At 33.8% G+C, this 27,124-nt stretch overlaps 1 protein-coding gene across 9 annotated transcripts in view; it reads left to right on the plus strand.

Moving 5' to 3' along the window:
* Positions 1 to 27,124, plus strand: part of PHF14 (PHD finger protein 14) — a 232,917-nt gene that overhangs the window by 107,787 nt on the left and 98,006 nt on the right. For 8 of the 9 annotated variants that reach the window (XM_067042574.1, XM_059073864.2, XM_067042570.1 and 5 more), the window contains 2 exons: positions 10,560 to 10,610; positions 10,732 to 10,853. In XM_067042574.1, the coding sequence (XP_066898675.1) occupies positions 10,560 to 10,610; positions 10,732 to 10,853 (173 nt within the window). Of the gene's footprint in view, positions 1 to 10,559; positions 10,621 to 10,731; positions 10,854 to 27,124 lie in introns of those variants that run through there. The other variant, XM_059073874.2, reaches the window with a different exon arrangement.

The following is a 27,124-nucleotide window of genomic DNA, read 5'->3' on the forward strand; positions in this document are numbered from 1 at the left end:
GGCATTATGTACATTCACAGGGTTGTGCAACCATCACCACCATCCACTTCCAGAACTTTTTCATCATCCCAAACAGAAGCTCCATAGCCATTAAACGATAATTCCCTATTCCTTCTTATGCCCAGCCTCTTGAAACCACCATTCTACTTTCTATCTCTGTCAGTTTGCCTTTTCTGCATACCTCATGTTAAGTGACTGGCTGACTTCACTTAGCATAATATCCTTGAGCTTCATCCACGTTGTAGCATGTGTCAGAATTTCATTCCTTTTTAAGGCTGAGTTATATTTCTTTGTATGTCTATACCACATTTTGTTTGTCCATTCATCTATTGGTGAACACTTGGGTTGCTTCCACCTCTTGACTTTTGTTAGTAATGCTGCTGTGAGCATGGGGTATACAAACACCTGTTTGAGTTCCTGCTTTCAGTTCTTTTGGCTACGAGTATAATTGCTGGATCATATGGTAATTCTATGTTATACTCCTTGAGTGACCAGCAAACTTCCACAGCAGCTACACCATTTTACATTCTCACCAGCACTACACAAGGGTTCCAATTTCTCCATATTCTTGCCAACACTTTTTAAAAAAAATTTTAATTTGTTGATAATAGGCATCCTAATGGGTGTGATGTTGTATCTCTTAGTTTTGGTTTGTATTTCCCTAATGACTAATAATGTTGAGCATCTTTTCATGCGTTTATTGGCCATTTGTATATTTTCTTTGGAGAAAAGCTTATTCAAGTCCTTTCCCATTTTTTGATATAGTAGTTTGTCTTGGCATTCTTGTGGAAAATCTGTTACAAATGTGAGGTATAGGGGCTTCCCTGGCAGTCCAGTGGTTTAAGACTCCACCCTTCCACTGTAGGGGGCGTGGGTTCGGTCCCTGGTTGGGGAACTAAGATCCTGCATGCAGCGTGAAATGGTAATACTTTGTGATTTTATTTTACTTTACTTTAGGGTTTTTAGTTTTGTTTTATTTTTAAAGATCACATTGGTTGGTAACCTTTATTTTTTTCCCTTTTTGGCAGTTACCTTTATTATAATCATTGTCTTCTGAAAAAATCGTATGAATGATTATAAGAAACACTTGTGATCAAGTGGGCCACCAGATGTGTATACTGCAGGGCGACTTATTTTCAAGATTTTATTTTTTTGAAATTTTCCTTTTGCTTCATTTGCAAGTGACATTTGATTGGCTTAGCCCATTTTCTTCATGATAGAAACTTCCCAAAGATAAAATATTGTTTAAGAATAACAGAGCCATGGTCTCTGAACACTTTATGAACTTTTAAACAACAGCACACTTTTTACCCTATTACTGGTCTAAGGCTGGGTAGGCAGGAGTGAGGCGGATTCTGAAGGAAAGAATACAGTCAGACTGTCTCACTAATTAAATTTTGAGGATCCTCATTCCTTCAGTTTATTTTTAAAGAAAGGAATGAATAGTTTTAAAAATAAACCATTTGCCCTTCATTGTATTTTCAACTTGTTTAGTTTCTTTGAATCTAAGACTGAGTCTTCTCATAGCCTTCAACTACCTTGTAAAATATCTCTGATAGACAGTTTTCCATATAGTCAGACATGTCAGATAATTTCTTAGATATTTTCTCTGAGCGCTCTCTCCTCCAGCTCTAATGTGAATTGGTTTTTTTTTTTATGTTATCCTTGAGCTTTATTTCATCATCATCCTGGGAATTCCTTTTAACCTTTGGTAGGTGGAATTTCCTGTTGCTTGCATTTCAGTTTCTTTTTTCATTTTGTCCCTGATCTTGACGGGGCAATGCTTTCAATGACTTTTTGAGTAAAGATTAATGAGAGGTAAATTTTTGGAGATGTTACATGTCTAAAAATGTTTTAATTTCTTATATTTTATTAGTTATTTGGCTGTGTGTAAAATACTACATATTTTTTTAAGGCATCACTTGACTCTGACTCCTGGCTTCCAGTATTGCTTTCTGCATTTCTAACTTTTTTTCCCCTTCTCTTGAAACTCTTAGGATTTTCTCTTTCTGAGTTAGGATGAGTATGTACTTTCACTGTTTCTTTTAATAGCAGATGTTATTATTTCATGATTGCAAAAACTTCTTTTATATCTTTATGAATATTAATTATATTTTCAAAATTTTTTTCTGTATCGTGCATTGTCTGTGTTTCCTGTGGTTTCATTATTTCTATTCATGTTCATCTCTTTCATGTTGATGCTTTCAGATGCCTAAAGATCTTTGGATGTCCACTCCTATTTTGTTCTAAAAAAGGTAATTAAGTTTGTGTAGGGCTGATAAATCCATTGTTTTCCCTGTAGGGTGATTTTATGATCAAGGGGCTTTTTCTTTGGGAACCTCCTTAATGTCAGTATCTGTAGATTTTTTCCACAATAATCCGTAGAAGTATTCTCTCATCTCCTAACTGATAGGTATAATTTTGACTGTCAGACTCCTGGACAGGTGAGGAGAAAGGGGCTAAAGGTCTCATGGTTTAGAAAGCAGAATTGCATTTAAGCTTCCTGGTTTCTGTCTGCTACCTCATTGCTCCCTTCTCTGTGCCTGATAAACCCTTGTACAGAGTCTGTCTGGTTCTTTTTCTCCAGAGGATATGCCTCCTGTGTTCCTATGGGAGGGGGGTAATCTCTTGACTGCATAGGGAGGGAGTAAAATCCTTATACTCTTATGTTACTGAAGTTTAACCCAAAGTAGCATTTTATTTCTTACCTATGCGAGTTTGTGTGATTGTAATATACTTAGGGATTTTGTTTTTCAAGTGTTACTACTGTTAAATGCCCCATTTCCATCTATAGGATGATAGCTTTAATAAATTCATTTAGTGTATACATTTGATTTCCACAGTGTTGAGTATTGTAGGCAGAATAATGCCCCCCTGCAAAGATATCTGTGTCCTAATCCCCAGAACCTGTTTATGTGTTACCTTACATGGCAAAAGGGGCTTTGCAGGTATGGTTAAAGTTATGGACCTTGAGATGGGAAGATTAAGCAGTATTATGTGGGCTCAATCTAATTACATGCAGACCTAAAAGGCAAGGACCTTCCCTGACTGTGAGTAAGAGGGAGATGTGACTACAGACAATGGGTCTGAGATATACAGCATCCCTGCCTTTAAAGATGGAAGAAGGGGGTCTTGGACCAAGGAATGTTGGCAATCTCTAGATGGAATAACCAAGCAAACTGATTCTCTTCCTAGAGCCTCCAGAAAGGAATGCAGCCCACCAACACCTTGATTTTAGCCCAATGACACTTGTGTTGTATCACTGTGGTTTTGACATGCATTTCTTTGTTGGCTAATGGTACTGTTGATATTGTGAAAGAAAAAAAAATGGTGCAGGCCCTTTTCCCTTTCTGCTATCTATGCTATGTTACATAGTGCAAAAATGATGTACTAATTGGACTCTTTAACAAATGAAAAATGACAGAGATTGTAGATCTGTTGTAAAGCATTAATTAATCCTCTGTCATTATTGCCATCATCCCTCAATTTTAGCTCATATGAACTAAGAAAGCAAAACCTAATGTGATACTCTGATGAAGTTCTAGAAAAGTACTCTGAGGAGTAATTAATTGAAACATTGTTCGTATAGCACTATTTTATTTTGCTGCCCTTGTCACAAGTGTAATTACGTTTTTTTGGTATGTTTATTAGTTTAATAAATGAATAAACAGAGACTCTTTACATAATAAAGACCTGGTCATTTATCTTTAAATATTTAAACTTCTGTTACATGAATGCTAGGATAAGTTCAGATAGTAAAACTGGTACCAACAATTAGAACTGTGTTATATGGAACGTGCTTCCTTGTTATCCAGAATAATTGAAGCTATATGACTATCAGGGATATTTTTGGAAGAATTTTCTGCATTGGGTAGAGAGTATTATATGAAATAATATTTGATTTTAGTTTTAAGGTGCGTGTGAAATAATCATGATTAAATTCATTTGACCTCAGTATGTTGCGGGTTTCTTCTTTACGTTTCTAGTCCAATAGCCATCTTTATTCTCACAGTTACTCAGCAGCCTGGTTATCTAGGTACCTCATGCCTTCACTTAGAGTTCCAGTATCTTTTCTGGACCCTATGTTCAGTTATTTTAGTAATGCTTTTGCTACCTTCCTTGATTCTTTTATCCTCTTGCCAGTCTGAACTCTTTCTTTTTCTGTTCCTGCCTGAGGGTTGCCAGAGTCACACATAAGTGTGTTCCTTTGAGAATTTTTTTTTCCAATTTGTTAGGCATTTTCTCCATACCCACCTTTGAGGTGAATGTAGTTTTATATCATTATTAAGGGCATGAAAATTATGACTAATTCTTAAATTTAAGAACAGTTTTAATTATAGTGAGATTTTGAAAGATCTGAGCAGTATGTGACTGTTTTTATCCTTCACTTTAGTTGCACTTACCATATTTATAAATCATTATCCATTTAATTATTTGTTTGGTATCTGTAGACTCATGGACCTGAACCCAGGTGGACAGGAGCTGTCCTGTTTACCACTATATGTTCGTTACCTTCCACAGGAGGTACTTAGTTTGTATTTCACAAATGAGTTCTTTTCTTTTCCACTGTGGCTATGCATCTGAAAACAGTGTACTTTGAAAGAGTCTTTTTTTCTGGCCCTTTATAGTTAGGAAGGGAATTAGTCCCTTTCTCCTTGTATATTAATCATATTTCACTGGTGAAACTATAGAATTACTCTAAAGGTAGCCTGGGATACTTCTCTTTATAAGTAGACATTTAGACATTTTCTCTGCATTTTTTTTTAATGTGGAAACTTTTCACGTGCTTTTAGAGAAGGAAATTACTTTTGAAGAAAATATAAATTAGCTTAATGTTCCCTTTGAAGTTACTTTAAAATTGACCTTTGTACTTTTTGGCATATTTTCTAATAACTTTAATGTAACTTGAAAGCTTTCAGATTTTCTTTTTGTTTTCTTTTCGCTCTGTGTCATCTAGTGACTTTCCATCTTTTATACAAGTGCCAAAGGGACTTGTTGAGACTATCTTTCCATAGTCTTTTACACAGTGTATCATCTTCTACTCTCTCTGAAGTTGTCAGATCTTTCTTCCTGTCTCATACATTTTTATTTGTTTTGTATCTCTCCTTTTTTGGGAAGATAAATGCGGTAAAAAGTCAAAGTACTTTTTAGCAGCGTTGACTGAAACCATATTGTTTTTCATGATGTACCTTTTCTTATAGATCATTATTTTGGATATAGACTTAAACACATCGTTAATCTGTTTTCCATTTTATTTAACAGTATAAATCAATAGCCTGTTAAAAGTGCAGTCTTCATTTGAGAGATAATCAAATATCCTAGAGTCTGCTTTCATTACATTTGTTTTTAAAATATTTTTTAGATGCTAGTTCAGTAGAAGTATAGAAACGTTTAGATTCAGCCCTATTGAAATGACTAAAGTGTACTAGGCATTCATGATGCCCATGTCTTAATTTACTTGTTATCTTTATACTAATTGTTTTGATTAAATTAATGCAGTTCTGGGAAGAAAGGGTTATACATGGGGGCTTTAGATATCAGAGTTATTATTGAGTTTATTATCAGACCCAAGGTGACCTCTGAAGTACCAAACAGATTATATAACCTGTGTCTGTCACAGAACCTTAGAAGAAACCCTAGCAAAAATTTTTGTGGTGAACTAAACCATACTTAAGTCACTTTGGCTCACTTGGAAGAGATCCACTGTGGGTGTCCTTAGGTCAAGTAATCGTATTCAGAACCCAAAGGCTCCTGCTGTGCTTTTTGCCTCCTGGAAATTCATCATTTTTATTTATTTCCAGGAGCATGGAATAAAGAGAACAAGGACGAGGCAGAGCTTCAGGATTTTACTTATTTTGAATATACCGTTATCTATGAGAAGAGTTTTATAGAAACATTTATTACGTAGGATGTATCTTTTATATTTTTAGGCTTGTGGTTATTTTAATTTATAGTGTTAAGCCAATTAGATCATGATATTCTTTTTTTTTTCCTAACTCTATTAATATAAATTAGATTAGATAAAAATAAACTCTACAGCCAACTGACAAGAAGGGAAAACACTCATTTTGGGGGATCACCATTCCATCTTTTGTATGCCGATAGCCCAACGGAAACAGGTGGTGCTTTTGTTCACACTTTGTTTATATAGATAACATTTTTCTTTTGAATATTTTATTAGCTTTAATATATGATTGTTTTCAATATATTATTTTATAATTAGAAAACAAATACTTATTTTTTAAGAAAATATATATACTGTATATATTTCATTGAAGCATTTTGAACAGCTGCCAGACAGCCCCGACATTTATTCCTCAGCATAAATCTGAAGATATTTTACCTTGACAGGTTTTCAAGGTTTGACTATTGTCCTAATTAACATTGAATTTGGAATTTTCTCTTTTTATATATAAATTACGTAGGAGGGTATCTTTATGTTTCATCTAACCATGTATGGCTTATTTATTGTCATTTGTATAAATGTTGATTTGTCATCAAAAAGATAAGTGTTGAATTTAGAGAAATCAGTGTACAAATGAATATGTGAAATCCATCTTAGTGATGTCAAAGATGCTGAGGTTTTTAGTTCATTTGTGAAATGAATCATTCTAACCTTGGAAAAATCATCACGCATCTGACTTAATTATAAATTAAAACAACCCAGCTCTAAACAATTAATTAAAATTTGTTGCATGTTTTCTAGTCCAAATGAGTGAAGTTATTGAAACATTTAATTATTTGTTTCAGATGAATAAGCTATTAAAATGATGCCTGTAGTTAAAAATGTTTTATTCTTTCCTAACTTAGATACATTGTCTCTAATATCATGCAACTGTTTGTGGATGATTTTATCACGTCCGTCTTCAAGTAAATGCACCAAAGACAGATAAAGAGCCAGATTATCTAAGCAGCTGAGATTGTCAGTGTTCCCTAAGAAAATAAAGTTCTTAAAAGCTAACAAAGAAGAAAAAAATAGGAATGTGTCAAGATTTGGAATGATTTTCAAAATTTCATTTACTTTTAACAGTTTCATAATTGCAAAAGGAAGCACAATTTGGAAGTATACCTTCAATCATTTGGAATGTCTAGATAATTTATCTGTGTTAAGCTCTAAAGCACATACTTGTTAAATGTTTTCTTCTTCCACATCCTGTGTTCTCCCTTCTGCTTTATCTTGCTTCTAAAATAGTGTCAGCCTCAATGTATACCATGAAATGACAACCTGATTACAAATACTTCTGTACATCTAAGATGGGGCAAGCTCTTTGATTATTGAAATTATTATTTAACTACTGAAATTTGTTGGATGAGCCAAACATGGTTTTTTTTCTTTTTTCCATCGTTTCTCCCTCTTTTTAACTCCCCTTATATTTTCTGATTCATTCAGGGATACCATGTTTAAGATATCTTATCTGTTATGATTGTAGGCAGGTATGAGTTATAACAGTTACAGTTGCTGCCACTTCATTAAAGCTAGGAAAAAACCTCACAACTCTCAGCATTTTCTTGGTTGGGGAACTTGATATTGTGAAACATTGTGTTTGGATTAAATCCTCTTACTTTCAATTTTTGTAAATACTAGTTGTGTGATAAATGCTAAGCCTTGCTACAAGTTATTTCGGTAATGGATCATGTTAGTCATTGTATGTATAAGGTTCCAAATTGGATAGAATATAGTGTCAGTTTGAGGTATTGAGGTCTCCCCTCCATTGGGTAAATTGTCTCATTTACTTGTTTCAAAATATAAAAACTTCATTTATGCATCATGGTATTACAGTTTATTTACATATTCAAGTGAGAATAAGAGATTTGCTTTCTTATGATAATTTGCTCATCTCTACTTGGGATTAAATTATTAATCTTGGATTTGTCATGCAAGAAAAATCACTGAACTGAGAGTTGAGAGACCTGGGTTGAAGTTTACCTCTGTCAGTTATCAGCTGTGTGATCATCAAGTCATTTCCCTGGCCTGCTATCTCCGAGCTCTAAGATGCTATAATTTCGTATTGCTTGCAACAACTCTGGTTTTCTGGCTAGAATTTGTTTATGTTGCTTATGTTTAGTTATTTAAAATTAGTGCAGGAATACATCAATGATTACCTTTTTGTAATATTGATACATTTAAAATGACTGTTTTAGATAATTATATGTTTATTCATTAAAAATATTATTTAATGAAATAATTATTTAATAAATATTTAATAAAATATAATAAAAAGGAATTTATAAATGCAGAGGTATATAACTATGTCATTGTGTGATAGGATCATTCTGTGGCATTATGCTTCATGATGCTAACTGCAGTATGGGTTTGAAGAACTTCCAATTGATGGAATCAAACCAGATGTTCAAAGACTTAAAGTATTAATCAGAAATGGTAAATAATTATATATCTTCAAAAAAATTGAAAACATGAACTTGGAGCATTCACACATATACTTCAAAAATTAATTCAGGGCTTCCCTGGTGGCGCAGTGGTTGAGAATCCGCCTGCCGATGCAGGGGACGCAGGTTCGTGCCCCGGTCCGGGAAAATCCCACATACCGCGGAGCGGCTGGGCCCGTAAGCCATGGCCGCTGGGCCTGCGCGTCCGGAGCCTGTGCTCCGCAACGGGAGAGGCCACAGCAGTGAGAGGCCCACGTACCACACACAAAAAAAAAAAAAAAAAAAAAAAATTAATTCAATGATTAGATGATTCAAAAACTAGATGACTCAACAAAAGATGGGTTGAATGAAGAGAAATATGGAAATGTGTGAAGGCCTTGTGAGCATTCTTTAGATGTTTATAGAATTAAAATAAGTAATTTGAATATTTTCCCTTTGATATTGGTTATTAATTTTGATCACCTTTTTGAAATGGATGGCTATATGCATAAATTATGAAAATTGAAAATAGATTACCAGAGAGGGGAACAATAATTTACCCTTTTTGTCAGTTGTTTTATCATTTGTATTATCTAGTGTGTTCATCTGTGAATTTCAATAGAAACACTTATTTTATTAAAACAAATTTATTGAACTTTTACGTAATATGTATTGTATTAAGTTTGAGTCTAGAAAAATGAATATGACATGGTCCTTACCAGTTTTGGGATAGATTGCACTGGGGGACAGAAGTTGAAGCATGAGGAAAGGAGTGTCACAGAGGGGAAAGACGACTATACAAAGGGCTAGCCATAAAGTTTTAATTAGAACTTGGAGAAGTGTTGTCAATATTGACTGTTTTCAAACTTTAATGTGTGTATAACTTACTTGGGGATCTTTTTAAACGGCAGGTTCTAATTCAGTATGTTGTTCCGGGCATGAGATTCTTCATTTCTAACTAACTCCCTGGGGATGCCAGTGCTTACGAACCATGATTGATATTTTGAGGAGCAAGGCTTAGTACTAATTCTTTGGAAGTAAGAATAGATGTAGGGCCTGCATTTAAAACTTTTTCCTAGGTATAGTCTTACTTTTTCTTCCTTATTTCTTCCCTAATGTAATTAAAACATACTGATTGGCAATATAAATGTAAATGAATATGTATTATTATTATTTTGAATGGCTAATTTAGTCAACTCATGGTTATCTAGGGGCAGATTAAACAGAGTGCAGTTAGCCTGGGTACTGAATAACAAGTGACTCGGTATTGTAGAGAATTGAACTGACAGTAATTTAGAAAAACATTAATGTTTTTTATATTGGACAGCAATTCTCTTTAGAATTATTTGGTACCTACTCTAATGTGGGAATGTTCTTTGATCTCAACAATCAGGTAAAGTATTTTTGGGGAGTGGTGCCTCCTTTTTCTTCCAGTCTCTCTAAAGAGCAGTGATCTTCACATGGAGATTATAAACCTCCAGAGGCTGTGCTACATGGGTGGAGATTTTTAACATATTGGCTGCAGATCCTATTGTACTTATATTACTTTCAAACATGGTTGTCATCTTTCAAATGAGAAATGTGTTCCGAAATACAGGATATAAATTTTAAGTAAATAAGCTTGAGTCACTTATACCATGTTTTTATTAGTTAGTTTTATTTTAACTAGGATTGGGAGACATCTGAGACCTTTGCCTCCCACTTTTTTACAGCTGTTAAAGGTTGTATCTTTATGTTATTCAAACATGTTTGTGTATGCAAGCACAAACACACAGAGGCATACAATAGATATGAGTTCAGGTTTAGCATTTTAGCTCTAGAAGTTGTGTAAGTTATGAAAATTTAAATGTTCTGCATAAATCGTCATTGTGTGATGTGTATGAGGTGTTCAGAAATCTTCAAGCTAATTTTGTAGAACTTATTTTTCTTATCAGATACCTGTGTTATTTAACAGTAAAACACTGTCACTGTAGAGTGTATTCAATTTGTCATGTGTTTATTTCCTCTGACATAAATTGTAATAAAGTGCAATAGAGCAGTACAGCATTAATTAGAAATGCTAATTTTCCAAGTGCTTAGCTGAAGCAGTAACATTTAACAGAGAAAATTAATTTTTATTATTAATTAAACATTAGATATTTTTGTGGATTTTTCTTTTTTTTTCTTTTTTTTTCTTTTCTTTTCTTTTTTAGAGAACCAGAGGACGAAAACGAAGCTTCATTCCTGAGGAAGAAAAACATGAGGTTGGAATAAGTTAAGCATATTTTACACAATCTAAATTTGAGAAACTTTCTTGCTTAAAATTATTTCTGTTTTCCTCATATCCTGATTTTATGTTTTGTTTCATCCTCCCTTGTATGGCAGGAGAGAGTTCCTAGAGAGAGGAGACAAAGGCAGTCTGTGTTACAAAAGAAGCCCAAGGCTGAGGATTTAAGAACTGAATGTGCAACTTGCAAGGGAACTGGAGACAATGAAAACCTTGTCAGGTAAGCTGGATGCTGAGACCTTGTCTTTGGGGGATTAAGGCTCCATCTTCATCATTTTCTCATCACAGATATAATGGGGAAAACAAATCACAGTATAGGACCTTTCTTAAAGTCTTATTTAGTGGAAACAGTACTTCAGAAACAGATTTCATCCACTTAGTAACCTGCCACACATGGTTATTCTCTGGATTTAGATGTAATTAAGAGTGATTATCTGGATTTTGAACAAAAGAGAATTAATTTCCCTTTGACAAGAGAAGTTGACTATGCTCTGCATATAGAGGCCACAGAAATATATCATTTGATCCAAACCCTTTGTGCTAAGATTATTATGTTTTATCTCATAAAACAATAAAATTACTAAGTTCTGTTAGCATATTATAAAAGTTGAAGTTTATTAGAGATGATGACAGATACTTTTTCTTGACAAGAACTTCGTTGGCACTTCCTTTTCATTTTTCAAAACAATGTGTTAAATGCTTCTCTCTTATGAAATAAAGAAAGGTGAAAAGATGGCCTAGATAGACATTTTTTGTTTTTTGTTTGGTTTTCTTCTCTGCTTCTTTGTTTTGTTTTGTCACTTTTTTAAAAAAAAATCAGACATAATTCTAATCAGGAATCTCAGCTGGTATGGCACAGTGGCTATTCCTGAGGGTCCAGAGACTGCTAATTTTAGCCATTTGCCTCTCTTGCTGAGATGAAGAAATTGCTCAAAGCCCTGGGTGAGATGAAGGAGTTGGGGGGGGGGGTGATCAAAAGGAGACCTCATCTAAATAAAAGAGGTATCCTCTTTCAAAGGACAGTGACACAAAGAATCTTTTAGTATGTTACAGGAATGCTTTCTGATTTCCTTCAAAAATTGTCTTTTGATAAAGCCCTATTAAACTAACTCATGGCACAGAAATTAAATGTTTCAAAAAGAGTAAGTTGATAAAATGAATATTAGTACTGTTACAGGATTTTAAATATTTGCTTCCAAAATGATGTCATTTATTTGTCATTAAAAGTATAATTTGTTTGTTTTAATTCCTTAAGTAAAGGCACGTGGTTTTAAATTTCATGAGGTTTTTATAATGTCACTGAGGAAGATAATGAGACAGTAAAAATTCCAGTAAAGAAATACAAAGTGCTTCAACAAAGTTGAGAAAGTCTATCATATTAGGCCACTGTTTTTTGAAGTAGATTATGTAGAATATCATGAGAGCTCTCCTGGAGGTTAAACTCATTTAAGTTTAAGGTAAATTAGTTCTAATGTCAGAAGATACACATGAATAATTCTGACTGCAACATAATTTTCTGATTTATGTAAAAAAAGAAAGCATAAGCATAACAGAGTGGAGTACATAAAACAACAAAACAACGAAAATAAACAAAGGAAAAATTGTAAAAACAATCTTACGTAATGAACAAAAATTGAGTCTAGAAGAAAATTCCCATGGGGGTTGAGGGTGGCATTATAGGGCATGATCATTTTGAAACACTAGTTAAAAACTTAAGAGACCTGGTTATACTCTTCAATTACTTAAACCTATGTAAATATCTACCTCTAATTTATCTTTTTAAGATAGTAGCTTGATTCAGGCCTTGTTGCTATAGGCCCTATATGTTTTTGCCAAGTTTTTATTTTATTTTTTTGGTCATTTATTTGAAAGGAAGAACCTAGGAAATAAATACAATTTTATTTTAAAAGCCACTTAATACAAGAGCATCTCCAAGACATTGTATTATCTAGCTGTTTTTAAAAAAATAGGTATCATCTTTCTTTGATTCTTGATAAGATTTTTAATTAATATTAGCCTTTCTTCTCATTTGTTTAATTAGTTCCTGTTATAAAATTTTCATCCTTAATTGCATTATTATAACATTACAATGTGTGGGATTTTTCTGAAAGTCTCATGAAAGGTGAAGATATTTTTGTTACTCTAGAAATGATGGATATACAAAGTCTTTTTTCTTGGTTTTGCCCTGTTAAGAAGATAACATCACAGATTTTATGCAAAGGTTTTAAAGAGGTTATGAAGAGGGAATTAAATGTTTTATAAATATTATATATTAATAATGTTTCTGAGGATAAAACAAGCTGGATATAAAGCAGTGCCATCAAGTGTTTTATGGTTATAATGTGATTGTTCTTTAAATATATATACACACACACACACATATACGCATTCAGTTTAAGCACATTGCTCTTGGGATAAAGAAGAATTTTATGTAGAATTTCATGTGTTTAAAAAGGTACTCTGATAAGTTAATATCTGCCATTTCCCTTAACATCTCATTTATTTAGTAATTGGCACCATCACTGTTTGCAAATCTGCCCCCAAAGCCCACACTTTTATGATTAAGTTGCCTCTTAAATATTATGTATACACGCTATTTTTAACTTTATTTTAAGACATTTTAAATTATACTTTATTTTCCCTAAAGATATATTTCAGTGCTTGATCATTATACTTACTATGTATGTCTATTAAGTTCTCTTATAAAATTAAACTTGGATCATAATTTAATTAATTTACTTAATCTTTTATTGAATTTACTGTATTTTCTCAAGTTCCTTTGAACTAATGTACATGACTCTTTAGAATCAGCTGTTTAGCAGTTTTGATTTTGAAACCACACTTCTCTATGTAATTCAGGCTGTATAAGAAAGTTCTTATTTTTTCCTTTCTTTTTCAGTTATTTGTATATATGTATACGTTAATTTACATGTATAATTTTTTAATATCACTAGGAAATTGCATTCAATTGATCAATAAACTGTAATAATAGGTTTCAAATGTTATTTTCTGTTTCGTCTTTAAGTTTTTCTCAGGCCTTTGGCAAGTAATTTAGTATTTCTGGGTCTTAGTTTTTCCTTCTGTTGTACATGATCAGAATTGTACTATGCTCCATTACAGGCTTTGTGAGTAATTCTGTATGAAATAGTAGGTCAGTGGTATTACTTAGTAATTTAAAGAATACATATATGTGGGCTCTGAAATAAGGGTTCCAGTTGGTAAATATGATACAGTAATAATATAAATGCATATTTTTTTACTTTTCAGAGAATGTGCATGTTTTTGTATATAATTATTCCTGCAATATGGAGGACAAAAAATTTGAATTTGTTGAAACACGTTCCCTACAATGATTAGACTAATGAACTATTTCCTCTAAACATGGGAAATATGAAAATTACCACAAGGTGTTAAAGAGAAAGATGGTTTACAGTATCATATGGATTTTTTTTTAAATAGTGCTTTTTTTGCCATTTACTTTTTAAACTTAATTAAAATTTGTCTGCAAAGTTTCCAGTTGAAAATATATTCCTTTATGTTATTTAGTGCAATTAAATGCTAAAGGCCAAATTGAAACTGTCTTGGAATTGTGAGGTCTTTTGGGGTATTGATCTCCTTGCTGTGGATGTTCATTGTTGGAGGTACTTTTGAGCCCTTAGTGATATCTTACTTGGTTTTGCTTCCACAGTTGCTGGGACTTTTAATGCTCAGTAAATGCTTGGTAAATGAATGACTATGCCACATAACTAGTGACTGATGATTCTTTGCCGAATTAATAAAAAAAAATTTTTAGTATTATAATTTATTCCTGGAACAAATTGGTCACTCAGTATAAGTATTTGATGAAGACATTTAAAAGCTTTAATAAAGGAGGATTACTTTCATGTCACTAAAGAATAATGGATGAGTTTTTTCTGTGTATTAGGTAAAGAACTAGGAATCACAGATTTGAGATTAGTTAGTTGATACACTCATGTGATAGTAGAAATGATTCTTCTTTTTGAACATTTAATTTTCAAAAGATAGATTTTAGAGATAGGTAGGCTTTTCTTCTCTATAAGTCTTTATAAAACTATCAAATTTGGAATAAGACCAAACTTTTAGGCCTCAAATTTTATCTTAACTGTGTAAACTCATTGTGACACATTTTTTTTTTACTTAATGGGAGATAGGAGGGAGCAAAAAGTTCTCCTAAAACTAAGAATCTTAAAATCCATTGGTCCTCTTAAATAGCATATTTAATTCTTATCTTGTATTGTGGCCATTACTTAGAAGCAGTGAAGGTAGGAAATGATCTATGAAGCTATTTTACTTTTATAGCTAAGTCTACACCATTAAATGTTTGCTGTATTCTCTTCCTTATTTGAAGATATGGCAAGTTATATAGATATTGAACCATTTTGGTTACAAGGTTAGGATGTTTGTTTGTTCTCTTAACAATGTTGTTAGCACTTCTATTTATTTCACAATTTAAACATCTAGCTTCTGAATGCCTTCCCCCAAACCAAATTTGATGGTGTCATAAGTTATTAGGAGCACCAGCACCAATTCATATTTATCAGATTTTTATTTCAAATATTAGTCTCTTTGATAAATCAGATTTTTAAATTTTTAATTACGTTTCCTGTTCTCACTGGAATGGAGGCTTATAGATTGCCTGGGTCATAGTAAGGGGTGTTTTCCCCCATAGATTTGATTAGACCAAGAGAGCAAGGTTTAGTTATAATGTTAGTTAACTATGTTCACAGAACATAAGATCACTTTAAATAGATAGTTTTCAATTACTTTAAAAACATGAAACCTAGTTTCATTTCTTTTAAGAACAATTAAGATTGCATTTGATAGGTTGCTTAAAACAAATAGAATGACTTTTTAAATTTTGATTATACACTTACCAGTTTACTGTTTCTTATGCAGTTTATCACATAATAATCACTCTAAATGGTAAAATTTGCTTATTCATGTAGGAATATCAAATGATTGTAAAGTGATGGTGCAAATGTATATTATTGGATACTTATAAATTAGAACTTAGAAACAAATAGAAATTTTAAAATGATTTGTCATGTAATAAATTTCAAATTATTAAAAACATTTCCTAAAAAAACAAAACAACAACAACAAAAAAACATTTCCTGCACAAAGACATTTCTAGCTAATCCTCTGTTTCTTTTCCTTACTTCTACCAACAATTTCAAGGATAGGTTTTAGGTTTTTGTTTTGTTTTGTCTTGTCACCCTGAGTCAGTGATTGGTATAGTACAAATTACTGTATTCTAAAGGATTGTTTCCAAAGCTTAGATTTCTAATGTTTCTTTCAATTATGTGTGGTAAAATATATCCCCTCTTGTCACCCTGATGTCCTGTGTGATATGCCTCTTTCTTCAGGTTTCACTGCTGTTAGCTCTGGAATATGTTTCACTTGGCTTTTCTCTCTTGAAAGTATGACCATCTTAAAGGCAAGGTCTCTGTTTTACTTATCTTTACAGCTCCCATGTTCTTACTCCAAGTCACTGAGCAAGGGTCACCTCCCCATGGTGGTTAGTGGCTTACACACTTCATAGGAGGTTGCATTAAGGAATCATTGGCCAGATAGTAAATCTTCCTAGTTTTTATTTTTAATATAAATAGATTTAAAATAAAAATCTGATCTAAAAATAGATTTAATATGCAAGGCAAAGATAAAGTAGCATATCAAGATGTCTCAGAAAGCATATAGGCTTCTTGTAACCCATAGCCTGAGGAAATATGCTGCCTAATTCTTTTAACAGGGTTCACATCAAAAGGGAAGATAAATATAGCATTCTAAATACAAGCTGATGAAGCGTTAGGAATTATTTGAAAATTTAAACAAAGGAATATAATTATGACCTGAAACTTTGTTTTCCTAGATTTTTAACTTTTTAAACTTTTACATTTACATTATTTTTAAAATAAGCATTATAAGAAATAGTTTATAGAAACAGCTTTTCAAGGAAATTCTGATATGAATACCAAACAATAACATCATCTAATGCTTAAGTAAAATTGAAATTCAATAAAATTCAGAACAGCTATTTCTGTCACATTATGGAGGGTTTAACATAATTATGTCCCTATTTTGAGACAATATTTCTAAATTTTCATTTTGTTTAATAGTTTATTTTTAAGATTTTTGATTTAAAAACAATAAATTATCAGGTCTACTTTAGTTTTGAAAGTTTATTATAGTTTTTGAAAACCAGGTCATTTAATTGTATTAACTTAAAAAATAAAATACTAGTTAATTGAATCAGCTTCATACCAGAAGTAAAACTCTAAGAATGCCAATATTTAATATATGAGTAATTCTAGAATGTGTGAAGAAATCAGCCTGAGCATTAATAAACAAAATATAGTTTTCTTTCTTTTTTTTGTCAAAAATAATTAGGAAAGAAATGCAAATATTACAACTATTTAAAGTTTCATAATGTATCACCCTTCCTGATATGTTTTTTTTACATAGGTATTTTGATGAAATATGATCTTAGTAATTTCGGTATAGACAAAAAAAATTAAAAATCAAGTAACAAAAATGTCTGTATCTACTTAGAAACGTAATTACATGTGCTTTGTTTCAGTGTTTTTAAATCCAGACTGTGTAAACTACTTAGAGAAACAATAATTCAACTTCCCAAAAGTTGTAAATTCTAAATTAATGATGAAACAAGCTTAAACAGTTTCATGGAAATATTTTTTTCAATTATTAAAGTGGGGGCTTCCCTGGTGGCGCAGTGGTTGAGAATCCGCCTGCCGATGCAGGGGACACGGGTTCGTGCCCTGGTCCGGGAGGATCCCACATGCCGCGGAGCGGCTGGGCCCGTGAGCCATGGCCGCTGAGCCTGTGAGTCCGGAGCCTATTCTCTGCAATGGGAGAGGCCACAACAGTGAGAGGCCCGCGTACCACAAAAAAAAAAAAAAAAAAAAAAAAAAAAAAAATTATTAAAGTGTATTTATAAATTGTCTTGTCCGATTTAGGTTTCAGGACAATGTATTTTCCTATTTGCTCAAGCTTAGAATATATAGGAAGTAGTTTCAGAATTGCCAACCCAAACCGTGGCAAAAAAGTAAATCTAAGTTCAGTAGTTTTGTGTGTGTGTGTGTGTGTGTGTGTATGTGTATGTGTGTGTGTGTGTGTGTGTGTGTGGTAAAAGTTACATACAATGAAATGCATAAATGTTAAGTGAATAAATTAGTGAATTTTAACAAAAGCATGCACTCATGTAACCCCCATTTATATCAAAATATAGAACATATTCATCACTCTCCAAAAGCTGTGCCCTTTCCTGGTCAGTCCCTCTTCTCAAAGGCAACCACTTTTCTATTTTTTACCCTTATAACTTGCCTCCTGTAGAGTTTCATGTAAATGGCATGTTTAGTATTTATTTGATGTCTGCCATTTTAATGAGCGTGTGAGCGAATCCCACTGTGGTTTTAGTTTGTATTACCCTGATGTATAATGATGTTGAGCACATTTTCATGTGCTCACTGGCTATTTGTATGTCTTCCTTTGTGAACTAATTCTTTTGCTCATTTAAAAAATAATTGGGTTGTATGTTTAGTAGTGTGTTATAGGAGCTTTTAATATGTTCTGGATTTAAGTTTTTTACAAATACATGTTTTTCAAACATATGCTCCTTATCTGTGGCCTGCCTATTCATTTTCTTAATGGTGTTAAAGAGCAGAAGTTACTAATTTTACTAAGTCCAGTTTAGCAACTTTTATGATTATTGCTCTTGTTTCCTATCTAAGAAGTCTTGGCCTAGATCCAGGTCACAAAAATGATCTCCTTTGTTTTCTTCTAGAAGCTTTATGATTTATCTTTTATATCGAGATATGTGATTCATCTGAAATTAATTTTTATGGTCTCAGGTAGAGTTAAGGAAGGTTTGTTTATTATCCCCTGTGGGTTTCCAGTTTTCCAGCACCATTTGTTGAAAACGCTTGCCTTTCCACATTAAGTTGCTTTGGTTCCACTGTTAAATACCAATCGACCCTTTAAATGAGGGTCGATTTCTAGACTTTGTGGTGTGTTCCATCAAGCTGTGTACTTATTTCTGTGCCAGTACCAGTTGTCTTGATTCTTGAGACCTTATGGTAAGCTCTTTTGTTTTTCTGGATCCTTTGCATTTTCATATGAGTGTTAGAAAGAGCTTTTTATTTTCATTAAAAAGAAAAAAGTCTGTGTATGATACCCAAAAACACAGGCAGCAACAGCAACAACAAAAATATATAAGTTGGGCTTCCTTGGTGGCACAGTGGTTGAGAATCTGCCTGCTAATGCAGGGGACACGGGTTCGAGCCCTGGTCTGGGAAGATCCCACATGCCGCGGAGCAACTAGGCCCGTGAGCCACAACTACTGAGCCTGTGCTCCGCAACAAAGAGAGGCCACGATAGTGAGAAGCCCACGCAAAGCTATGAAGAGTGGCCCCCGCTTGCCACAACTAGAGAAAGCCCTCGCACAGAAACGAAGACCCAACACAGCCAAAAATAAATAAATTAATTAATTTAAAAATATATATATATATATAAGTTGGACTTCATTCAAAATTAAAAATGTTTGTGTATCAAAAGAATCTTATCAACAGAGTGAAAAGGCAGCCCACAAAATGGGAGAGATATTTACAAATCATATATCTGATGAAGTATTGATATCAAGAGTATAAAAAGCACAAGAAATCATCCACAGCAATAATGAAAAAAACTGATTAAAAATTAGCAAAGGGGCTTCCTTGGTGGCGCAGTGGTTGAGAGTCCGCCTGCCGATGCAGGGGACACGGGTTCGTGCCCCGGTCCGGGAAGATCACACATGCTTCAGAGCGGCTAGGCCCGTGAGCCATGGCCGCTGAGCCTGCACGTCCAGAGCCTGTGCCTCCCCAACGGGAGAGGCCACAACAGTGAGAAGCGTACCGCAAAAAAAAAAAAAAAAAAAAAAAAAAAAAAAAAAGAGCAAAGGACCTGAATAGACATTTCTCCAAAGAAGATATACAAATGAGTAATAAGCACATGAAAAGATGCTAAACATTAATCATTAGTGTAACTCAAATCAAAACCACAATGAGATACAGCTTCAGACCCATTAGAATGGCTGTTATTAAACAAACAAACAAACAAAAATAGAAAAATAACAAGTTTGGGGGAGGATGTGGAGAAGAAGGAATTTCATTTCTGAGTGTATACCCAAAAGAAATGAAAGCAGGGACTTAACGAGATACTGTACATTCATATTCATGGCAGCATTATTGGCAGTAGCCGAATGGTGGAAGCAACCCAGGTGTCCATCAATGGATGGATGGATAAACAAAATGTGGTATATGCGTACAGTGGGATGTTATTCAACCATAAAAAGGAAGGAAATTCTGACACATGCTATAACATGGATGAACGTTGGAGACCTTATGCTGAGTGAAATAAGCCAGTCACAAAAGAACAAATACTGTATGATTCTACTTAATATGGGATACTTAGTCAAGTTCATAGAGAAAGAAAATAGAATGGTGGTTGCCAGGAGCAGGGTGACTGGGGAGTTAGTGTTTAATGGGTACAGAGTTTCAGTTGGGTAAAATGAAAAAGTTCTGGAGATGGTTGGTGGTAATGGTTGCACAACAGTGTGAAAATACTTAATGCTTCAGAAATACACACTTTAAAATGGTTAAAATGGTAAATTTTATGTATATTTAACCACAATTTTTCGAAAGAAGCCTACTGGGATTTTGATTAGCTTTGTGTTGAATACATGGATGAATTTGGGGGAACATTAACATCTTAATAGTTGTTTTCTGATCCATGAACTAGGTATGTCTCTGCATTTATTCAGATTTTCAAATATCCATTATTTTTTCTCATTGGATGTTTTTGTAGTTTTCATTGTGGAAGTCTTGTATGTCTATTATTAAATGTATTCCTAAGTACTTAATGTTTTTGATGCTATCGTATAAGAATAAAATATGATTTCTTTTAACTGTTTGTGCAAGTGTTGAGAGCTACCAGGAGTTGAGGTAGTCAATTAGGATCACAAGCCAAGTTGAAAGTTACAATTAAAGTTATTAATTTGTTGCAGTAGTATAAGCAAGAGGCCAAACAGGAAAGGTTGCTGGTTCCCGGAATGTTGCATTTCCGCCCACTGATAAGGGTCTAGTGGGTTGGTGCCGAAATGGGGAGGGGGGGGGGCATTAAGGTCAGTACTGAGGCAGCCTGGACAGAAGGTCCTTGCTGTTTAATGGACCCAGGGGCTGGAGGGGAGGAAAAGGAGAAGGGGTAGGCAGCAGAACAATACTGAGTCCGTGGAGCAAAGTGTCTTTAAGACCCCTCAATGAGGAGATCTTGGCAGAGGTGCACAAGCAGTCTTTCAGTCTGGCTTTTCCATCCCCCACGGAAAGAGGCCTCAAAAGTTGGATCAGCCTTAACGGTCCTGGGATAAACCCCTACTGGTGGTGAGATATTGCCTCTTTTATATGTGTATTTTTTTAAATTTCATTTGCTAATATTTTGATAAGGGTTTTGTGTCTATTCATGCAAGTATTATTCTTTTAATTGCTTTTCTTAAGTCTTTATCATGTTTTGTTATCAGGTTATATCGGCCTTCTAAAAGGTGTTACAAAGTATTCTATTTTTTTTAAAGCATTTATTGATTGATTTTATTTCTTCATTGAGTTTTCATTGAATTCCTCAATGAAACCATCTGGGCCAGAGTTTCTCTGTTGGGACATTTTTGGTAATTACTTCAATTTTTAAAATAGGTAATAGAGCTATTGATTTTTTCTTTGGTCTTATGTTACTTTTGGTAAGCTGTTTTTTGTTTTTTTCAAGCAATTTATTCATTTCATTTCAGTTGGAAGTTGCTTCTTTTCTTTAGTCTTCCTTTTATTTTGAATGTGCACTACAACTATTTGCTTGAGACTTTCCAGCTTCCTCTAATATTTTGGATCATATTCTCTTCTTCCTTCTAAGACTAGGTCAGTATTTACTTCTTTCATTTATCCTTCCAGACCTACATGATCCCATAATGATCTTTTTCTTACTTTGATTGCCCTTGGGACCCACATAAAATCCCACATCATGCTGTTATCCACTTGCTTGCAAATAGTCTATGAATTTTTACTTTTTTCACTAGATTAGGTCAGGCCTTCTATGTAGTCAAGATGATTTTCATAGTCTTATACAATATGGCACAAGAAGTTAATTCAGAATAAATGCTTATTAAATTATTTACTGATGCATTGCTAAATCTGTATGCATTGCAGCTTTATACACTGAAACAGTATGTAATCTCTTTGAGGGCAGAGGCATTTCTTTAAATAAGTCCAAATTGACTGGTTTTTTCATTTTTAATTATTAAAAACAAACTTTAAAATAGTATATATATGTTGCAAACAACAGCAGAAGAGAGTGGCAAATAATGGTTTCTGATTGACTGCGATTACTTCACTCAGAGTAGGAGATCTCAGTTAGTCCAAGCTTGTCACTTGCCAGTGCTGGCAAGTCACTTAGTCTTTGTGGATCTCAGTTTTCTTATTTTACTGGAGAAGATGTCAGGCTATATCATCTCTGAGGTCTAACACACTAGCTCTGATATTCAAAGGTTATGTGATGTTCCAAGTTCCCAAATAAATACTGCCTATGTGTTTACATTCCGTCACAGCTCTCCTGTAAATACCTACTTTCAGAATCTCTTGCTAGAGTATTCTGTAACTGTGTAGAATATGATTAATGATTAAGTCTCTTAGAGTGGAAGCCATTCTTGTTGCCCTTTCTCTCATTTAGCTAGAGAGGAGTGGAAAATAAGTCATTTCCTTTGATAAAGCGTACTTCCTTTGATAAAGAGCAAATATCTCGTTTCTTTGTTAAAATAACTATATTGAGATACAAATTCAGCCATTTTAAGTGTAGACTAGTAATTTTTAAAAATTAATTAATTTATTTATTTTTTATATTTATTTTTGGCTGTGTTGGGTCTTCATTTCTGTGCGAGGGCTTTCTCTAGTTGTGGCAAGTGGGGGCCACTCTTCATCGCGGTGCGCGGGCCTCTCAGTATGGCGGCCTCTCTTGTTGTGGAGCACAGGCTCCAGACATGCAGGCTCAGTAGTTGTGGCTCACGGGCCTAGTGCTCTGCGGCATGTGGGGTCTTCCCAGACCAGGGCTCGAACCCGTGTCCCCTGCATTGGCAGGCAGATTCTCAACCACTGTGCCACCAGGGAAGCCCGACTGTAGTAATTTTTAAGAAATTTATAGAAGTGTTCCGCTATCACTGTAATCCTATTTTAGAGAAATTCCATCACCTCAAAAAGTGCTGTGCCTCTATACTGTCAATCATAGCTTCTACCCCAGCCCCAGACAACCATGGCAAATGTTCTCTTGTCACTGGTTCCTCATAGCCTATTCCTTTCCTGATCCTTTTTTTTTTTTTTTCATCTTAATATTACTCTTATACATGTTTCTGGTTTTTGGTTGTTTTTTTTTTTCAAAAAAATTTTAATGCACTAAAGGCAACAAAGATTCTTTTCTAGACGAAACTTTAGTCAGGTTACTGAACTTTCTCCTAAGCTCATCTGTGTATTTCTTTATAAAGTCCAGTGTTAGCAAGAACCCTGCTAAGTTACTTTAACCAGAACCCCCCACCCTTGATATCTGATCACCCTAGATATCTGATCAGGTTCCTCATCCTCTACCATTCTGATCACCTTGGCCTGTCTTAAGGAAAAATCCTTTTAGGTCAGTTTAGCCAGAACCCCCTTAGCTCTGTTGTTTCTGCTTACTAATTTTCTATCCACTGATCCCCACCGTGTTCTTTGGCTATAAATTCCCACTTGCCTGTACTGTATTCAGAGTTGAGCCCAGTCTTTCTCCCCCAATATAAAATCCCATTGCAGTGGTTCTTAAATCTATCATGATGGTCCTAAATAAAGCCTGCTGTACCATCTTGAACAGCTGTCATTGAATATGTTTTTTCTTTAACAAAGGAATTTCTAATTAAAGAGATACTTCTAATTAAAGTGAGTCTTGAAATGTGAACAAATTATTCCATTTTATTCCTTCTTCAGCTTGATATTTTACATTGGATGTTTTTGAAACAAGCCTGCTAAATTTATGTGAAGAGCCTAAATGTTATTAAATTTTAACTACATTTTGGGAGAGAGTTTTATATAATGAATGATTAAGTGGGGATTTATAGCCACTCCACTGGGTTTGAAACCTGTTTCTGTTATTTGTGAACTCTGCCTTTATGTTCTCTGGCTTAGTTTCTTTATCTGTAAAATAACCATAATCAGTAGTACCTAACCCATAGATTGTTGGAGGATTAATTGAGATAAATACAAGTAAGTGGCTTGGCACAAGTGTTAGGGAATTGTAAATGCCCTATATATGCAAATGACAACTGTAATAAACCATTTATATAATGCTTACCATGGGTCAGGTACCTCCTGTATACATTTTGAATCATTTAATCCTTACAGCTTCCCTATTAGGTGAGCAGTAGTATTATCTCCTTTGAATTGTTGGGGAAACTAAGGCATAGAGAGCTTAAATAACTTCCCAAAAGAAAGTAGTGAAACTGATACTCAAATTCAGGTAGTCTGGCTCCAGAGCCTATGCTCTTAACCTATACAGTCTCAACATAAATTTACATTTCAGCTCCCTGGTAGAGTAAAACTTGCCTTTTATAAATGTATTTGTTTCAGGCTAAATGATGACATCTCTTTCAAGATCATATCTGATGTTCTGTTTATATTATGGTTTTTGAGACTTTGATGTTCGTTGAGATTGCAGTGCTATAATCTTTATTCTTCTAACTATGCTATTTGATTTTCTTTGATATTAAAAGGACTTATTTAAATAACTACTTTTCCTTTTTTAGATGTTATTAAATTATCCTTTATTTGTATTTATATTAAATGAGGATCATAGCACTCATAATAAATCTGACCTTTGTAGATGTTTATCTCTGGGGCATTTGTGGTTTTTGTTTTTTTGTTTTTTGGGGTCTATTTCTTTATTTTGTTTTTGGCTGTGTTGGGTCTTAGTTGAGGCATGCAGGATCTTTAACTGCAGCGCGGGCTCTTCATTGTGGCGCTTGGGCTTCTCGCTAGTTGTGGTGCATGGGCTTCTCTCTAGTTGTGGTGCGTGGGCTACAGAGTGCGTGGGCTCTGTAGTTTGAGGCACTCCAGCTCAGTAGTTGTGGCACACGGGCTTAGCTGCCCCACGGCATGTGGGATCTTAGTTCTCTGACCAGGGATCGAACCCAAGTCCCCTGCTTTGGAAGGCAGGTTCTTTACCACCAGACCACCAGGGAAGTCCCTGGGACATTTGCTTTTAACAAAATATACTCTGTCCTTTTTTAGGTGCAAGTTACATCTTTTACAAATAACTTTAAGATTGAAGGGTATATGAATATTATATTCATTCATGTATGTGAATGAATATAATATATTACATTGTATTTATGTTATATATACACACATATTAAAATGGCATATGTGTACATACTTAATTCACACATATGATACATACATAATACCATATATATTAACTGAAGTTGCTGTTTGTGAACATCTGTGATGCCATCTATATTTTTACCTTTTTGGTCACAAGTAATTTTAATTGTGATCATCTATTTACTGAATGTTTTTGTAGTCCCTCTGTCTTGAGGAACAACACACATAGCTCTAATTATAGATGAAGAAATCTGAGTATATAGGCACAATGATGTGAAATTTTAGAGAGGTGAGTATTTGCATTAACCACCAGTTGTTGGGGGAGGAAGATGACAGCACAGTGTAATTACATTTGGTAGATTAAATTTGGAGAATAGATATACCTCACGGATAGTCAGCCTCTTGATTACCTGTGATCTGAGGGTTTTGTTTTGTTTTGAGAAAAGAGGTCATTTAAATGAATAGAACAATACAAGATAATAGACAAAGAATTGCGGTCCTTTGAAATTTAGTGAGCTTAGCAAATAAGAACATTGTTATTTCAGAATCTTCATAAAATAAATGTCAGTTTGTTCCTTAGTTGAGAAGTTTTGCATCAAGTTGATTCCTTCTTCAGCATACGTGAAACAGAGACTTAAATCTCAAGAAATACATAACCTCAGAATTATATAACCTTAGAGTGATCTTGTTCAGGTTTTAAAACGTGCGTGTGTGTGTGTGTATTATAACGTATTTGAACAATACTTTCATATTTCTGTCTCTATTTTATGATTCAAGATAAAAATGAGAAGATTTCAAGCCTCATTTTTTCCCTCATTTCACCTGATTCACTTATTCTTTAGATGTGGTATGTGTCATTAGTATAACTCTACTTTTCTACTTAATGTTGTTGACCTATATGGAGAGGTTGTTAATTAGGAAAACCAAGAATATAATTTTCATGCTTATTAAGGACAGTTTCTCTCCCTTTTTTTTTTTTTGTGGTAGTGCATTTAGTATTTATCTTAATAGGCTCAAAAAAATGAACCTCACTTGACAACTTAATTAGGTAACTAACCAGGAAAAATGGTGGGGAAGGTATAGGGCTAAAATTGGGAGGTTGAAGACTGTGTCAACCATGAGGATGCAGATAACTTTTCTGGGAACCAGTTGTCTCATTCATAAAATGAGCAGTGTATTAGATTGATTTGAAAATCTTTTTTAATTTTCACATTCTATGATTTTATTATACCATAGGAATGAATAAAAAGAGAAAGAAATTCTGGGATTCTGAATAATTTACAGCATAAACCTCCCACCAACAGTGCTATTTTTTATTGTATTATTAACCCATAATATTTTTTCTAATTTTAATTCAGTTATATACTTTATAGGTCATAGCCTACCAGAAACATATGAGTTAATTATAAGGCAGCCACTTTTCATTTTTTACTAATTGAGATGTAGGTTTGTGAGGAATGGTTTATAGTAGAAAATGTTTTCTTTCAATCTGAAAAGTTTTTTGTTTTCTTCTTAACTCTGTAAAACAAAATATTATAGATTGAGCTTTTAAATAGACTAAAACATATTTGTAGATAAAAATAACATGCTATCTGGATATTTATAGCATATCTCACATTTACTGTAGCTTTATAGCTCCTAATAGGTTTACATGTATGATGTATGGTTTCTTTTCATTTTAATTCTTAATTTTTCTTTTAATTCTTCATTTTAATCCTTTTTGTGAAACAGTTTCAGGAAGCAATTACATTTATCCTAAACTGGAAGGAATTAATATTATCAATTTCTGAATTAGCTCTTCCTATTACAATGTAGTTAATAGGATTTAAAGTTAAATATAGTATACCTGTATACAGCAGGCTCCCATTTAAAAAGAGTTTTCTCCAATTCTGGCCTCACTTTCTAGACTGACCTCCTGTAAGAAAATACACAATCAAGAATTAGGTTGACATTGTGAAATGACTTGGTAGCTGACTTTCACCATTGCACATAAACAGCACAGTTATTCTAAGTCACAGTATCACTTTCAGTCAGATAACCA

Source organism: Kogia breviceps, chromosome 9 (assembly GCF_026419965.1).
Source record: "Kogia breviceps isolate mKogBre1 chromosome 9, mKogBre1 haplotype 1, whole genome shotgun sequence".
NCBI classification, from domain to species: domain Eukaryota; kingdom Metazoa; phylum Chordata; class Mammalia; order Artiodactyla; family Physeteridae; genus Kogia; species Kogia breviceps.